This window comes from Ceratotherium simum, chromosome 28, assembly GCF_057802395.1.
Source record: "Ceratotherium simum simum isolate JZ-2026a chromosome 28, ASM5780239v1, whole genome shotgun sequence".
Classification (NCBI taxonomy): Eukaryota; Metazoa; Chordata; class Mammalia; order Perissodactyla; family Rhinocerotidae; genus Ceratotherium; species Ceratotherium simum.
This window is the reverse complement of record NC_141927.1, coordinates 40,719,062-40,737,169: the sequence shown is the minus strand read 5'-3', so window position 1 is coordinate 40,737,169 and position 18,108 is coordinate 40,719,062. Positions and strand designations below refer to the sequence as shown.

Sequence of the window (18,108 nt, the reverse complement as noted above, 5' to 3'; positions counted from 1 at the left end):
CTACTTAAAAGAAGTTATTTTATTGTAAACATCTTATTAGCATAGTTGATTCAGGGTAATAGTTGTTATTTGCAGGAATAGTTGTTATTTGCAGGACTACGAAAATATAATCCTTAAACTGATTTTTCTTTTACCCAAGTCTCAGAGAAGTGGTTCGTAACTTTTTTGGCATCATGGACCTCTTTGAGAAACCTATGGACCCTCTCCCAATAAAAAAATACCAGATGGGGCCAGCCCCATGGCCTAGTGTTAAGTTCAGCGTGCTCCGCTTCGGCAGTCTGGGTTCGGTTCCTGGGCGCAGACCTACACTTGGTGGCCATGCTATGGCGGCAACCCACAGATAAAATAGAGGAAGACTGGCACTCATGTTAGCTCAGGGTGAATCTTCCTCAAGCAAAAGGAGGAAGATTGGCAACAGATGTTAGCTAAGGGTGAATCTTCCACAGCAAAAAAACAAAACAAAAAAAGAATCCAGATAGACATTTATACAAACTTTGCACAAAATTTCTAGGGGCTCACAGACCCTCTAAGTTAAGAAATCTTGCCTCAGAGGGTCTGATGTTAGGCACTCACAGCTCTCACTTAGCTAAGAAATTTTCCTTTTAATTCAAGTCATTCAAAGAAATTTCAATGCACCAAATGGATCTGACAGTAATTTTTTTTTAAATTTTCATAGACCTATTACACTCAAATTAGAAGATGTCAAAGATCATAATTGGTGGAAATGGGGAAATTTATACCTAGAGCAAATGGATGTGAGGGGTGAGGAGAAATCTTACCAATGCCTTAGAGATTTCAATTTTATTTCACTGCTTGCTAGGAAAGCTCAGACGGCCTAGAGACACCTCCATCTGTGAGAAGCACAGGCACAGGTTTTCTGTGGCCAACACATGTTACTGCTGAACTGTGAGCACTGGATGCGGCAGCTTCACATCCTAAAACAACTCAAGCTAAGAAAAATCAGCATGAGCAATTAACTGTAAAATATCTCTTTAAAACTCAAATTCGGAGATAAAAATAATGAGTTCCTAAAATAAATACCAGTGGAGTAGCCCACTATGAATATAACAGCAGGTAAATGATAAACACAATAATATTAATGATAATAGTTGCTGAATTTGAATTTCCTTCCATTTAATCGTTTTTTATAAGACAAATGTGTTAAATGTATTGCTAAATAGGATTTAATTTTTATGTCTTTTGCACTCAGCACACAAGAATGAGAGCAAGATATCATAAAAATCTAAATTTTAAGATTCAACATAAAATGGTTCAAATCAAGCTATGTGTAGAAGTAACGTACCCTGAACATAATAGGTAAATTGATGAATGCAGAATTTCAAAAATAGCCAAATTCCAATCAAGGTAACCAGGTGTAGTCTCAGTCTCATTTACTGAAAGAAAAACCTACAAATAAAGTAGTGCCTTTCAGAATGACTGGTCAGTAACAGAGGCCAACTCTAAAGTACAGTGGAGGCCCCAAAGAAAAGGACAGTCAATCAAATTGAGAGGGATTAAATAAAGCTTCTCAGGACATACACCTCATATCGCAACTTGTGAACTGATATTAAAGGCCTTCCATGATCATACCTCAATTCACTTTTCCACCTGAGTCAATATTTACCTGTCCTCCACAACAGCACTCTCATCTTCTAGAACAGAATATTCTCCCCATTCTTTCCATATATTCAAATACGACCTATCCTTCAAGGCGCAGAACAAATAAGCATCCCTCTAAGAAACCTCGGATCATTCCTTCAGCCCCTGCTCTGCTCTCTCCTCTGCTGTATATAATGTGATGACCACAGACCCCTGATCTCCCACCCTGCTCCTGATCTCAACAGTCTGTCTCCTGACAGAGTGTATGTCTGTCTCTCTGCGGGGTCCTTCACATGGAATCAATCACCTGTTCATGAGATTTATATTAATTATCTGGCACACTTCATTACACCTCATCTTCTATTTAATGGCTCCTGGTATGAATGTTGTCTTGCTTGTAAGTTCATTAGCTTCTTATAAGCAGTGATTAGCACTAATGAGTACACAGCAAATACTCAATATACATTTGTAAAAATTAATTAAATGTATTAAACAAGAGAAACATTTCCTGCCCCTCCTTTTGTTTTTTAAATATCTAGATCCTATACAAATCTCAGTTCCCAAAAAACTGTGGGGAATCTTTCACCATAAAAAAAAAAAAGTCTCTAACTATTTTTCTCTTAAACAGAAAATTAAAACACGGTCTCAATCTTCTCTCCTTAATTCTTTTCATTTTAACCAGGACTAACTCAAAGTTCACCATGCCAGCTGTTCCCAGGACAACTAAACGGCCATATGTTAGACACCAACAGCCCGTCATCAGAAGGGCGCCCTGGGGACTGCTTTTTCCTGGTACACTTGGGTTTTTGCATTGAGTCATCCTACTCCTTCACTAGCGCCCCTTTAACCAACAGAAACATTTTTATAAAATAGTTGGCAAAGTTCCTGATGTCATGAAACAAAAGTTTTCTATACCTTAAAACTTGACCCCAGCCTTACTAACACAGTCTCATCAAGTGAACGAACGCTGAGCACAGGCACAGCAAGGAGAGAAAGTTGTGGAGGAAGCTATGGACGAAAGGGTACTTGGTCTTGCCCACTGTTATTTTGTATCTTGCCAAGAAATCCTCTCGAATGCTACAATGTTGAAAGAAAAGAGAAATTTTAATTTGTTTCAGTGTTTTTATGTATTTTTTACTTCTATCTATTCCTGGCATTGTAGTTTCCCTCTGCTGGGATGCGGGGGTTGGGTTGTTGGAAGGCTGAGTGCTCCAATTGTACCGGGTAAAGAATTGAGACATTTTAGCATCTTGAGACACAGAGGAATGCCCCAGGAAGAGCTGGCTTTCTTCCTAATTTAATGGCTCTGTCATCAGCACCCTGATGCTACCAAGGGAAAGGAACATGTATTAAATAATCCAGTGCCTCAGGCCAGACCTTCTTTCCCACTCAAGGGAAAAATACAAGGAGCTATTGTGCTGCATCAACATCCCTCCAGAAACACTGAGCTAGATGGGACAGAGGGAATCATATAAACCAACAGCTGAATGGGTTTTTTAAGCAGAGAAATTGTGCCTTCAAATGATGTCTGACACAGAAGTCCAACAGGTAAAATAGATAAAAGAGGGGGTGCCTTTGGTTGACTGAGGGCGGGGCACGGACACATACCACCATTTCCTCATTCCCCAACCCTCAGGGAGACATGAAGATCTTCGTTCAAAGATTTTAAAAAGTAAAGCCAGAAAAGTTAAACAGTTTATTCAATATCATACTACCAATTAATGAGAAAGTCAGAATTACAGCCCACTTTCATGTCAAGTTAGCAGATGGGCAATTGGGGTGTAGCGGCACTCGCTCTGCTTCTTTGTAAGGCTGCAGGACGTGGTGGGAAGACTTAGGCTCTGAAGTCCCCCTAGAGCTGGCATGCCAGTACCATGGCTTACTTGCTGTGTAACCTGAGGTTAAATTATTTAAACCTCAGTGAGTCTCATCTATGAAGTAGAGCGGGGGGGGGGGGGGGGGACGACACGGACTCGTTTCAGAGGATTCTTCTGAGGTTTAAAGAATAACTAATAGAAGAATTTCCTAGCAGAGTATGTGTTACATAATAAGTGTGTAAAAATGTTCATTTCTGCTTACATTATCTGATAAAAGAGAAAATGGAATCTTTATCCTTGCTTTCCAAATACCATTTTAATATTTTCACAATTCATATATATATAGTGAGAGTAGCTATAAATAAAGATACACACACACACACGTATGTGCATGCACATGTGTGTATATATATATACACATCACTAGTGATGGTGCTCAGGGCAAGCTACCCCAGGAGGCCACTCTGGTATGCGGATTATTTTGAGCTGAAGACAATAAGGACTCAGAGAACTCAGGAAGAATATTTGAGTTTCCCCTCCCAAACTGCCTAAAGAATTTAAAACAAAATATCTGTTTCAAGAAAGAGTTGTTATCATGATGGCTGTAAAGATAATGTAGGATAGAGGTTACAATAGGAAAGGCACCAAGCCTCTTTTATCAAAAACTCTGTCTCTCCCTGACCACATTATCTATAGATGACCCTGAAAAGAATTGTCTTCTTGACCTCTGAAGTCCCAGGCCACTACCCACCCCCAACACGCTCCTCGCCTTTAGCTGCAATACTTAAGCAAGCAGCTTAGACAGAGGGACGAATTGCTCATTTCTGAGTTTCTCCCATGTATACATGTTATAAAACTTGGTATTATTTTCTCCTGCTAACCTGTCTTGTTGATTATTTGGCCAGCCATAAGAACCTTAAGGAAAAGGGCAGAGGGAGATTCTTCCTCTTCCTCCGACACTAGTCAATATCATTACAATTAAGCAGAGAACTCAGGACTGAATCAAAAAATTAAGGAAAAATCCTACTCACTGTTAGCCTACACCATCATTTAATACAGAGCAAAATAATCGCAACAAAAACTATCAGTTAAGAAACAGCCAATTTAGGCCCTTCCACATTAGTCTTTCAACTATTACATCTCCAATAACACCAATTTCTTTGGAAGTTTTTCCAAAATTTATATATGAGAAAAAAAGCCAACACTCCAGACTGGGTTTCATATATTATGTTAATGTATCTTGTATTGAAGCGTTGTTACTATCAGGGGTCTACCAAAAGTCCATCTGAGAGTATAGTTGGTTAACATTTCTATTTCAAAAATTTAGGTCTTTTTGCCATAAAAATTCCAAATCTTTAATTTCATAACATCATAACAAGATTAAGATTCAACAGATTTAAGGCATATTTGTGCACCACTGGAATTTTTATAAGCCTCCAGATTAGATTAAACAGAAAGAACAAAAGCATATTAACTGACCTCCAAAACAAACCTGAAAGAAATCTGCTGTAAGGAAAAGCAAACCACACTCTCGACAATTTGAGAACCGCGACGATAAAGTGTTACAGGCTCTGTCCACTAGAGGGGAGTGTGGTTTAACTGTTCAAGCTTTCAGGAAAAAAAAATTACTCATTAAAGGAAAACCTAGAAATCTGCTATTAGATATCCGTAATTAGGTTAAAATGATATCATAATTGTCCGCTTTTCAAAATCATTTTGTGCCTGGGAACTTATCATACTGCTAGGTGTAGGATTATCCTAAAAGGAACAAAGACCACATCAGTTCCACCTGACCAAGGCCGCTGCAGTTCTGACCAGTCCCTCGTCCCCACCTGTAACCTGACGCTAAAGCCCAAAGAAGCTAGAGAACAGTGGCAGTTGGGACCCTAATGTTTCATCACTTATTTTAAACCATTTCATGATGCTTAGGGTACACTACACAAGTCCTGGTATTAAATATCTACCCCACTATGACCATAAAAACATTCTCATGTAGCAGTAAATTTATCCAGAATTTTAGCTTGAGAGATTTAGTTACTGTCCTGTCACGGTGACAAGAGCCCAAAGTGGGCTGCCAAGGGGTGAGGGCACAGGGTATGTAGACTGCACTGCTAAAGGTCACTTCCAGAAGTGGCACCATCTACCCTGAGGGATTTTAAGTTACGTGATCATTTATGGGTGTACTCTAAACAACTTTACACATACACACAGATGCATCTGCTAGACATATGTAGAGATATCTACACACTCACACATTTCTCTGTTTTATTGTGTTCAGCTACCTCCTAATTGCTAGACCCTTCAGTCTTTATCTTACTGGACTCATCTATGGCACGTCTCTGCAATTACTCCTTCTTCTTAAAATGTTCTCTCTCTTATTTCCCAAATATCTTTCTGTTCTGATTTTCCTTCTACCTCTCTGGCTGATCCTGCTGAATTTCTTTTAAACACTACTCTTTCAGCCTGCCCTTTAAATATTTTTCTTCTTCAAGGTGCCATCTTCAGTCTTCTTTTCATTTTGCACATGCTTCATGGGCAATCATATCCACTTCCAAAAATCTCTTCTCTCTGGCCCAGACCTGTATACCCACTGCCCACTGGATATCTCCATCAGAATGTGCCCCAAGCTTCTCAAATGCCACGTGTCCATGTCATCGTTCTTCTTCCCACCCAAACTTGCTCTTCCTTCAAAACTGTACCTTGTTGAAAGGCACCACCATCCTCCCAGCACCCAAACCAGACACCACCCTCAGTGCCTTCCCCTTCTTTCCTTTCCACGTCCAACCAGCTGCCAGCAGCAGCACCTCCCTCTCCCCACAGTATGTCTCGTCTTCCCTACTCCACTGCCTCAGTCCCATCCTAGTCCCAAGTTCCCTGCACTCCTGTACCACTCTCTGTGGCAGAGACACAGGGGGTTAGCCCACTGTCCACTTCTCCTCCTTAGTAACAGAACTCCCAGTTTTTAGCTGGGCACATGGCCACTCAGAATAAAGACTACATTTTCGGCACTTCCCTCACAGCTAATCGTGGCACTGGCATCACATTACAAACAATGAGCTGTAACTGAAAGTGTTCTGTGGTAATTTCTCCACACATCCCCAAATTACAGATAGCACAAGCCCCTTTGCCCTTCTGATTCTCCTCTTCCTCCTTTTTCCTCTCGAGATGTGGCTAGAGCTCAAGCAACCACATCTGAAAGTGAGAAACAGTCAAAGGATGGCAGACCAAACACCCGAAGGAGTCAGGACCATCCAACACCATGGAACCACCATCTGAGCTCTGAATCTTCTATCTGGATTCCTTTCATGCAAGAAAGGAGTCAATTTTTATTTTGTTTAAGCCACTGGGGTGTGTGTGTGTGTACCTTCCTAACAAGATACACTGCATCCAATCTCACCTTTCCATAACTGCAATCCAATCTCTACACCGCTTCCAAACTAATTTCCTAAATCCCAAATGTGAAGAATAAACCTATTATTTTAAAAAATCAATAAAATGCACACTCCTTAGCATGGCATATAAGACCGTGGTAATTTGGTCCTTGCCTGCCCCGAGCCTTATCCCTCATTCCTCCCTTGTTGACACCAGCTGCTCTCAACAAGCCATGGTTTTCATAGCACCACATCTTTATCTATGCTTATTCCACTGTCTGAAACATCTGTCTTCCCAGCACCCATTCCACCGTACCCTCAAAAACTCTGCTCAGATTATCACCTCTTCTCGGAAGCCTTCCCTGCAGTCTAACTTAGACGTGCTTCCAATACCCTCTCAAAGCTCCCTGTTCTTACCTCTACTATAGTACGTATCATACTATGTTAGAATCATATTACTTGTCTGTTTCCTCAACCAGACTTCACAGTCAGACTATAAGCTTTATCTCTGTATCTGCAGCCTAGCAAACATGGGTACTCACTGAATGTTGAAAAGTAAACACCCTCAGGAATGACTTAGTTGTCCTGAAGGAAGTTTTTGGCACTTGAGACCTGACATAAATGAAAACTCAGGCCTTCTGATTCTTTGTCCAGGTCTATTTCCAGTACGTCAGCATTTCCCCAACTGTGTTCCAATAACCCCAACTGTGTTCCAATAACATCTGTTTAGGGAACGTTAACAATATTAATAATGTGTGGGTTTCCAGCCACCCCAAAAAACTTTCAGCTCCACCAACCTGTCAAACTCCCTCCATCCACAAAGTCTCCACCCCCAACACCCTGCTGGGCGTCTTCTCCCTCGAAGGCATTCTACCTAGGTCTGGCTCCCACCATTGATCCCAGAGACCCCAGTGCCAGCTCATATCTGGGGAGGACCCCCTACTCTCCCAATACTTTTAATAATCCTCTAAAATTTGGCTGAAGATTAACCTTAAACTCACCAGTCTCTACAACCTCCTTTATTCTCCTCTCTAAAAATAGAAGTTCTGTCTCTCAAACTTTTTAGCACTGTCCCTTTCTTCATGATTTTCAAAGAATACCTAGAGTGGATCTATACTTTATCTGTAAACGTGCTCAGCTTCTTAGGACAGAATCCCTCAAAGTTTAAATTCATGTCAAACGAGCAAGGTGAGCTCTTCTTGGGCTTTAGCTTCTCAGCAGTGTTGGCTCTACCATTTCCAACAGGCAACTGCTCTCCGTGATAGAGCAAACCCAACCACGCAGGAGTCTCATATCTCCGCTTTATCTCAGAATCGCTTAACATTACCTCACAGGCCCTTAGAAGACAGCGCAAGCTTTCCACGTTCTCTTCCATGTTCTTTGTCAGACACTACATGCTTATCACACCTACGCCCCAAGAATAGGACTGCTCACAGCGCTGTCCAAGAACCACCTGGGTCTGAACCATTCACAGGGCTCATTACAGTAGATTTGAGTCACACACCAAAATCAGAACTACTGAGGTGAGGTTCAAGAATCCGAATTGTTTTTTCAGCTTTATTGAGGTATAACTGACAAGTAAAATTGTAAGATTTTAAAATGTACAAGGTGATGATTTGATCTACATATACGCTGTGAAAGGAAGAATCCGAAATGTTAACAAGCATCCCAAGCATCCACAGTGTCGCGCTACATCTCTGCTAGCGGGGCAGGGCATGGGCCGCCAGAATCCCGGGAACTGCCGCCTGCACAGGAAGCAGCTGCCTTCACTCACCCTAGCGTGCAAACAAAGAACATCATTTTCTAAGTCCACCACGAAGTGAAAAAGGTTCACAGAGTTCCCAGAATTTCCTAGAGAACTATTAAACTAGTAATTCTAGGGGAGGTTCACAACGATCATTTTCAAATCTTCCACAGGTCAATCTGATGTTTGCTCTTGGTTAAGAAACATTGTTTTTAGATGTTAGCTCAGGGCTGGTCTTCCTCAGCAAAAAGAGGAGGACTGGCATGGATGTTAGCTCAGGGCTGATCTTCCTCACAAAAAAAAAAAAAAAGAAAGAAAGAAAGAAACATTGCTTTAAAATAGCAATTCTCAACTCTCGAGAAAAAAATACCTTTTCATAACAAATATTTTGCTATGCCTCCTTTATTATCCTGAAGTGAAATTCATACATAATATAAACTGCCTAAATATAAAATTCAGAATAATCAATATAATGATTTACTAAATGTGGCACATTCAGTGGTTTACTAAACGTAATACAAAGGAGAAATAAAATTAATTTTCCTTATGCAAATGCTGAAGTTAGTCAGACATTCACTTGTACCTTAATGTAGAATCACCCGGAAAGTGAGGCTCAAATTAGACTGGTAACAGGTGTGCTGAACTGAGCACTTAATAGCATGAGCATTGCGCCTTGTGGGACACGATATTTTGAAATGATGAACAATTTTTACTAAATTTCCCAAAAACAACAAAGTAAAATCTTCCCTTGATTCACATGATAGTTATGGTTCTAGAAAATCCACTGATATTTAAAACCATGCAGAACACATCTTTCTTATATATCCTAAGGTCTAGATCATTAGAAACATGTTTCCCCACATCAATGTCCCAGAGGACACTCAAAGGCCCACAGCACGAGGAACAACTCTTCGTGTACAGTACTATCCCGTGCACTCCAAGATGCCTCACATCCCCGGCCCATACCCATTAAAGGCCAGCAGCAAACCTTGCCCCCAATCACTGTGACAATTAAAAACATGCCCACAAATTTCCGAAACCACTGCCTTAAAACAATCCTTCAACCTCCCCAAGCAATGATAATAGAGGCACTTGCATCAGGCTGCGATATTATTCTCCCTCACACTACTATCTTACATGATAGTGAGTCCAGAATCTCTGCCTGATTCCATCTACACAATGTTTCCCAAAGCAAGTATTTACACAAATGCTAGCATAACAGAAACTGCTGATGAAATTCCAGATGAATGGACAACCACCACAGATGAGAAACTTCCTAAATTCTTGAAAAACTAATGCACACTAATTTTTTTTACAAATGTTTTCCTACTGATATCATATTTTAATTTCAGAGATGTCCTTTCACTTATCTGATTGATCTTCAATTGGCAGTGGTTCCTAAGCACTTCAGCTTTGAATGTCAGTAAAATATCTCAAACTATAGTTCAAATGTATTAAAGGATTCCACAATGAATCCTTTCAGTGTTAAAATGGTTTATAAATAGCTCAAGTAATTACCTTCTTAAATACAGTAGTTCTTAAGCCTGTATGTGCATTATAATCATCACCTGGGGAGCTGCTTAAAAATTTAGAGATGCTTCGGTTCCCTGCCCAGAGACTCTGATTGCAGAGGCCTGGAGAAGGTGGGGCCCAAGAACCTTTGTTCTTTTTAAAAGATCTACAGGTGATTCTCATGCTGGCAGGTGCAGATCCAGTTTTGTGGCTCCTGAAATTCAAGCAATTTGAGGTGCTCTCATTAACAGAAAGAAGAAAAAACTGCTGGGTCTCTCGAGGCCTTGGAAAAGTCCCATGCAGTAGCTTCCTGGTATATCCACCTGTGGATGCTAATCAGAGTTGGAAGCAGGACATAATAAGAATCCTTATTGAAAAACACGATTTAACAGTGTAAAGTCATATACTAGTATGACTTAAAAGAAGAGACCACGTAAGCCCAAACGCCTACAAGCTTCAGAAGGTAACAGAATGTAACGCAGGCAACGTAGGAGACGACACAAGAGGGTGGTGCCTGGCAAACCGGGAACACCTGAGCTCTGAGGGAGCCAGCGGCTATTCAGTGATGACACCCACTCAGTGCTGCAGTCTCAGACTTTTCAACAAAGCTTCACATCTGAATTTCTACACGAAATCTCCCATTTTTTAAAAGCTCAATCTTTTAATAAAACATTGGCTAGGCCAAATAAAACATGAGTGAAAGATGGGAGTATGTGACCTTTGCTTTACAAAATAGAAGGGAAAAGATACTTCCTACCTAAAAATAAAAGGAAACTTAAGATCAGGTGGTTGATTTAAGGAACGATGAAGGGAGACGTTGCTAAGGGAACACTTTGTCAAGCAGGTCATACACCTGACAATGAAGAATTTTGTTCAAGGACCCATCTCAAGGATCTAAATTTACTCTAAAACATCCTAACAGCAGCAAAACAATTCTGTAAGTCAAGAAAAGACCAGCTCTCCATTATAAAACACACTACGAGGAAAATTTTTAAAAAGGAATCCTTACTGGCTAATAAGTACATGACCTCAATTACATTTGGTGCCGCAAGTTTCTCAAGATAAAAGGTCTCTATTCTGAGATGCACTGTTCCAATGCTGTTACAAAGCTGATCTGATCCCATGCTCAAAAAGTCAAATCCTGCTCCTCAGCTTTTCAGGAGCTGCTTTAAAAAAAAAATACAATGAACACCGGTTCCAAAAAATGGATCTCCTAGGCAAAATTAAAATACTGTACTGAGTACACATTAGGAATAAGCTTTTCAACATGCCCTCCAGATTGATTTTGCAACACTCCTTAGCTATCTCAGTATATGAAACACCAGGCAGTTCCAATGAGGTAGCCAAGGCTACCAGTATACAGCTCAGCGTGCAGATATGTGAGCCAAGGTGGGATAAGACAGAGCACTGACTTGTCATCACACAAAACCCACAGCCAAAGGGAAGTTTACAGTCACTTCCTGGCCCACTTTGCCAAGCCAAAATAGACCACTAAAAACTACTGCCTATCAAGCAGGGTCTGTGGAATAACTAAAATAAAAGAGGACATCTGGCCAATTTAATAAGGGACAAGGAATGGTAAACTAGTCTAACACATACTTGTATATTATACCGTAAAACCATTTTTCTGCTTTCCATAATGGGTGAGAAGGAGGCCAGCAAGTGGAAAGAAAGGAGCAAACTAAATAAAATGTGTCAAAGATAGAGGATTTACTAAAAGGATTAGGCATAAAATTATAACATATCTGTGGTGGAGACAAGAAAATAACTCAACAGAAGACCCTAGAGTTAGTGGATTTGTCATTTCTTGCTTTGTATAATTGTGGTTTCTACAGAAACTCACATTTTTCCTAAAAAGCAATGATGCCTAGCTTTCCTGGGTCCCGAGGCCAGGTGCAAAGATTAGGATAGGAACATGAGTAGGGTTAAGCTGCAATGCTACTTTTTTTGCATCTTGCTCTCCAGGAATTCTGTGTGTACGGAGAGGTACCCACCCAAATCAATAAGATGCTCTACATTTACCCAACACATTCTATCTATCAGTAAGAATTATTCAGCTTCTTTCTCACACCATAAGCAAAAATTAACACAAAATGGATCACAGACCTAAATGTAAGAGTTAAAACAATAAAACTTAGAAGAAAATATAGGAGTAAATCTTCTTGACTTTGGATTAGGCTATAGTTTCTTAGATATGACACCAAAAGCACAAGCAACAAAAGAAGAAATAGATAAATTGGACTTGATAAAAATCTTAAAATTTTGTGCTGCAAATGATACTATAAACAAAGTGCAAACAACCCACATAATGGGAGAAAATACCTGCAAATAATATGTCTGACAAAGGACCTGTATACAGAATATATAAAAATTCTTACAACTCAATCATAAAGAGATAAACCAATTAGAAAACTGAGCAAAGGATCTGAATAGACATTTCTCCAAAGAAAATATAAACAAGCCAATAAGCACTTGAAAAGATGCTCATCATCATTAGTCATTAAGCAAATGCAAAACAAAACCAAATTAGATACCACTTCACATCCACTAGGATGGTTATAATAAAAAAGATAATAACAATGTTGGCGACAATGTGAGAAATTGGAACCCTTGTACACTACTCCTGGGAATGTAAAATGGTACAGCCACTGTGGAAAAGTCTGGAAGTTCATCAAAATGTTTAACACAGAATCACCAAATGATCCAGCAATTCTACTTCTAGGTACATACCCAAGATAAATGAAACATACACCCACACAAAAACCTATAGATGAATGTTCATAAAAGTAGAATTCATAATGGCCAAGAAGTGGCAGCAACCCAAATGTCCATCAAATGATGAATAGATAAATAAAATTTGGCCTATCCATATAATGGAATATTATTCTGCAATTCTTTATTATGGAATGAAGTAGTGAGACATGCTGCAGCACGGATGAAAGCAATATAAGTGAAAAAAGCCAGACACGAAAGACCACATACTGTATGATTCCATTTATATGAGATGTCCAGAATAAGCAAATCTATAGAGATAAAAAATAAATAAGTGCTTGCCTACTGAAGGGAGGAGGGAATACAGAGTGACTGCTAGTGGGTGTAGTCTTTTCTTTTTGGGGTGATGACAATGTTCTAAAGTTAGTTGTGGTGATGGATGCACAACTCTGTGAACACCCTAAAAACTCTGAATTTTATACTTTAAATGGGTTGATTGTATGGTATGTAAGTTAGACCTCAATAAACCTAGTATAAAGCAGCCCTACTTCTGGGCTTCATTATCCTTCATTATCCTTCCTTCCTAGCCTTCCTTCACTATCCAAAGGAAATGAAATCAGTTTCTCAAAGCAATATCTGAACCCTCGTGTTCATTGCAGCATATTTACAATAGCCAAGACATGGAAAGAACTGAAGTGACAGATGAATGGATAAAGAAAATGTGGTATATATGCAATTCAGCCATGAGAAAGAAGGAAATCCTGCCATTTGCAACAATATTGATGGACGTTGAGGGCATTATGCTAAGTGAGATCAGTCAGACTAAGAAAGACAAATATCACATGATCTCACTTATACGTGGAATCTAAAAAATTCAAACTCATAGAAACAGAGTAGAATGGTGGTTAGCAGGGGCTGGGGGGTGGGGGAAATGGGGAGATGTTGGTCACGAGGTATAAACTTCCAGTTAAAAGATGATTAAGTTCTGGGGATGTAATGTACAGTATGGTGACAATAGTTAACAATACTGTATTGCATACTTGAAATTTGCCAAAAGAATAGATCTGAAATGTGCTCATCACAAAAAAAAAGGTAACTATGTGAGATGATGGATGTGCTAACTAACCTTAATGTAGTAATATTTTCAGAATATATACACACATAAAATCATCACATTGTATACCTTAAACTCACACAATGTTATCTGTCAGTTACATCTCAATAAAACTGGAGAAAAAGAATTATGCAGGCTTCTGAGTCACTACGGCACACGGGGACACAAGCTTGCCACCTCTCCTTCTCTAAGTCCTACTAAAATGACAACAACAAATTTCAAAATAAAATAAATTCATAACAGTACTGAGAAAAAGAGGAACATTATTAAGCCAGAGATTTTAATGAGTTTGTCAGACCAAAAGGGATGGGATTATAACCATAGACAAAGCAGAAGTCACAACCCAGAACTAACCCAGAAGGCCTCAGTTATCCTAATGGTAGAGCCACAGAGAAGCTAAAAGCCCATATCTGGAATGGGAAGCAGAACAGATGTCACCGTGATTAAGTGAAGAATTACCTAGAGAACAGCTTCCCATGTTGGCCCCCCTCCCACGTCCCCCCTCTTCCCCCAGAGGCTTGCTGGCATCAAGGCACTTAGCCTGGGTATAATAGGCAGTCCACTCACCTGCCCCCATGCCAGTCCACACACCTCAGCTCACCTGACCAAGATTCTTCTTGGCCCTCCTCCATACACAGGGAACAGACCTGCTGGGCACATACTCCACACATACAGAGAAATTCTCATTATCTATATTTGGGAACTCAGTCGTTCATTCATGCGTATGAATGGAGAAACAAACTCCAACGGACATTTGAGGAAAAACAGTGACTTCCAAGAGACGTTCCAAGATTTAATGAAACAGAACTGGCGCTGGATGAAGCAGAAATTCCAGAAACAGAAGGTAAGCTTAGAAAAAAACTCAAATTAATTCTTTAAAGAGATTCAAGATAATAACGCATCCATAAAAGAACAGACTATAATGAAAACTGGGTGATCAGAGAATGGGAAAGAGCTCTTGAAATTATAAATATAACTATAAAAATAAAAATTGTATTAGAAAGGAAAGAAGGTGATATTTTAAAATAGGAGAGAAAAATTAAGAGACACAGATTAATCCAGGAGAAACAATACCCATCTAAATAGGAATTTCACAAGTAAAAACCATTAAAAATGTGGAGGGAGAATAAGCAAAAAACAATAGAACAAAGTTTCTAGGGCTGAGGAAAGACATGACTGAAAGGGCTCAACAAGCACCATGCAGAAAGAACAGTGAAGGACCCCAGCCTCCCGACACGTCGAAGCCAGGGTAAGGAGAAGGAACAGATCACGCACAAAGGAGCAAGCATCAGGCACCTCAGCAGAATGGATGCCGGTGGAAAGTCAAGCCAGAACTTCAGAGTTCTGAAGGGAAATGGGCTGAACTTAGACCTCAATTCCAGGGAAATGAGCAATGACACAGGAAAACAAAATAGCCATTTTCAGACATACAAAGCTTTAGGAATTTTACCAATCCCAGAACCTCTCTGAAAGTATTATTAAAGGATATACTCCAGAAAAAAAAAGATTCCAAGAATGAGGCATGGAATACAAGAAGCAGTACATCTAATAAAGAATCCAATAAAGAATTTTGTTAAAGTCTAAAGAGAATAGCTATATAAAGGCCTACAAAACTTTTGGCACAAATTAGAACAAGTTCTCAGAAGGTTCTAAGAAGAATGTCTTCAAGATGAAAATGAACTGCCAGCTACAAATACTACAGCTAAACCTAGCGATAAAGTGAAGACGTAACACTCAATGAGTAAATTACCACCAGCTGCTGCCCCTCCCGGCACTCTTCTCTCTACTCTGGTTAGCTGCACTATCCTGAGCAGCATAGGTTAGGACATAGGATCTACTTCTCTTTCACTTCAGGTCCAACTACACTACTTGGATTCTGCATGCCGTAAATGCTGGTGCTAGGTTTTAAATTTTTAGAGTTAACCTGTAGTGAAAGCACAACAGCTTTTGTAACAGTTGCAGAACAGAGTATAAATGCCATAAACCTTGTGAAAGTAAAGTGAGATGGATGGAGGAGGCTTAGCACGGGAAGGAACACGGGAGGAACTGGAGAGGCACCGTACTCTCATGCCACATGAGCACCAGGAGATGACTGCTTTTTTTTTTTTTTTTTTTTTACGGTTCGAGATGCCTTTATTGGGAGGGGAGGGGAGTGCCTTTATAGGGAGGGGAGGGGAGGGGAGGAGCGTCTGCTGGCTCCAGGAGTGGAGGTGGGCCTGGGAAGTTGGGGTGGGGGATCCTTAGAGGAAGAGGAGGCCTGGGAGTGGGGGCCGGTCACAGGCCAAGGGCTGGGCCCTGGGACCCCCGCAGTCGGAGCTGCTGAGGCGGCAGGGCCCGCAGCGACAGCTGAGGGCCACGGGGAAGGAGACCATCGGGTCCACACCAGGCGGGCAGCCCGGGAGCCGGATGGAGGCAAAGCGCAGCTCATGGTAGGTGCACACCGGCTGGGGTGCGGGCGGCAGGGCAGCCGGCAGCACCCGCACCATGCTGGGGCAGTAGCCGGCACAGATGCTGGTGGTGAAGGTGATGCAGACGGGGCAGGCCTCGTTCTCGGCCGCCAGGGTGGCGTTGATGGGCCGGCACAGTGGCCGCAGTGGCCCCCTGGACGCCCACACCCCGCCCACGCTCAGCAGCAGCCACAGCAGCAGCCCCTGGGACAAGGCCAGTGCCTCAGGGCCAGCCTGAGACCTCTGCCCTGGGCCCTCACCCTCCCAGCCCCCACATACACACATTCAGGGACCCAGCTGACATCTTCCATCAGGGCCCACCCCTCCACTTTGATCCCCCATCCTGTCACCCAGGGACCCCAGATAACCGCAACACCTCAGAAGGCCCCCTCAGGCCATGTCCTACCCACTTCCCTCCTCCTGGCAGGAAGCCTGCTGGCTGTCCACACCGTGGAGAAAGAGGCCTCCTTCACCAGGTCACAAGACTCTCCCTACTCATGCCAACTGTGGGCTGGAGGGAGCTGCAAGGTGCCCAGGGGCCCTACAGTCTTACCTGCAGCATCTCCATCCTCAGTGCCTCCCCTACTGTGTTTACCTGGTCTTATACCTGCAGGCTGTGGGGGCGGCAAGGCCACTGGGGGTGGCGGCATGGGGGTAACCTGGACACTAATCTTCCCGGGGGCGAGAGGCAGACAAGGTCAGGGAGGTGCAGACTCGAGTGGCTCACTGGAGCGCCGGCTCCCCCCACTCCCTGAGTGGCTCAGCACCAAGAAATAGGAGACACCCACGGTGAAGGCGACTTCACAGACTGAGTCCGCAGGTACTAGAGAGGTCGTGTTGGGGCACAGGAAGCAGGGTATAGGCAGCCGGGGCTCTGCCCATCCTGCAGGCAGCCAGGGGAGGCTGGAGCTCGCCCCTCCGACGACCCTCAAATGAAGGTGGGCTGAAGCTTCCCCTGCTCCCCTGCCATGGACTGAAAGCCATTCCTGTGCCAGGGTCCAACCTCTTTAGGGTGGGCATGGCTTCAATATTGGATTCTATGCTCAGAGGCGGGGGTCCGCCTGCACCCAGACGCAACCTCCCTCCCCCGCCCCGCCCCGCCCAAGATGGCTTAAGAAACAGAGTTTCAAATATTAATATTTAAAAACCATAAATGTAACCAAATAAAAATACAACTTTTGGTATAGGGGGTGGATAGACTATGTGAGCCAAATTCCTCATTTTTCATATTATAGATACTTTTTAAATAGATAAGAAATACAGATGTATGCATTTTATCTACAAGGCAACTACCATAAAAGCTTAAAAAAATAAAAAACAAAAGTAGGAGGAGAAAGAAAAAATAGACAAAAAAAGCAATCATCAAAAGTCACTGGCGTTGGGAACAGAACTGGGGAGAGAGTGGTGGGGAGTCCTCACTTAGGATGAGGAGAGGGCTCCTGAGGTTTAGAGATCAAAGTGTCCAAAGGGCGCCCCTAGGAGAGGGGACCGGAAACAGTAAAGAAGGTGACTCTCGCTTTTGGCCATGTAGACTTTGGTAAAGGTTATGTTTTTCAGATTATACACGTTTATTATTTTGATAATAAAAACTTAAAATTTGTATTTAAAATAAAAAATAAATGTCAACACCTGGGGGAGTAACAGCTAATCAGTCCCTTTTCCCTATCAAATATGGTGCAGTGTTTTGTTTAAGCTAACAATTACTCAATGCTGAAGCGGGTGTGGGCAATGAGCATGATGCACTGTGGAGGAGACTCTGAATGGCAACACGCTTTCCGTTAAGCAATTTGTG

General features: G+C 41.7%; 2 protein-coding genes across 6 annotated transcripts in view; both read right to left on the bottom strand.

Annotated features, from left to right (window-relative positions):
- The window catches only part of PSD3 (pleckstrin and Sec7 domain containing 3), a 453,546-nt gene that overhangs the window by 348,667 nt on the left and 86,771 nt on the right, over window positions 1-18,108 (bottom strand). The window lies entirely within an intron of this gene.
- LOC101397886 (lutropin subunit beta) lies at window positions 16,018-17,409 on the bottom strand. Its single transcript, XM_014795915.2, is given in 2 exon segments — window positions 16,018-16,583; window positions 16,586-17,409. Coding segments are annotated over 2 exon segments (516 nt in total). The 5' UTR covers window positions 16,628-17,409; the 3' UTR covers window positions 16,018-16,109.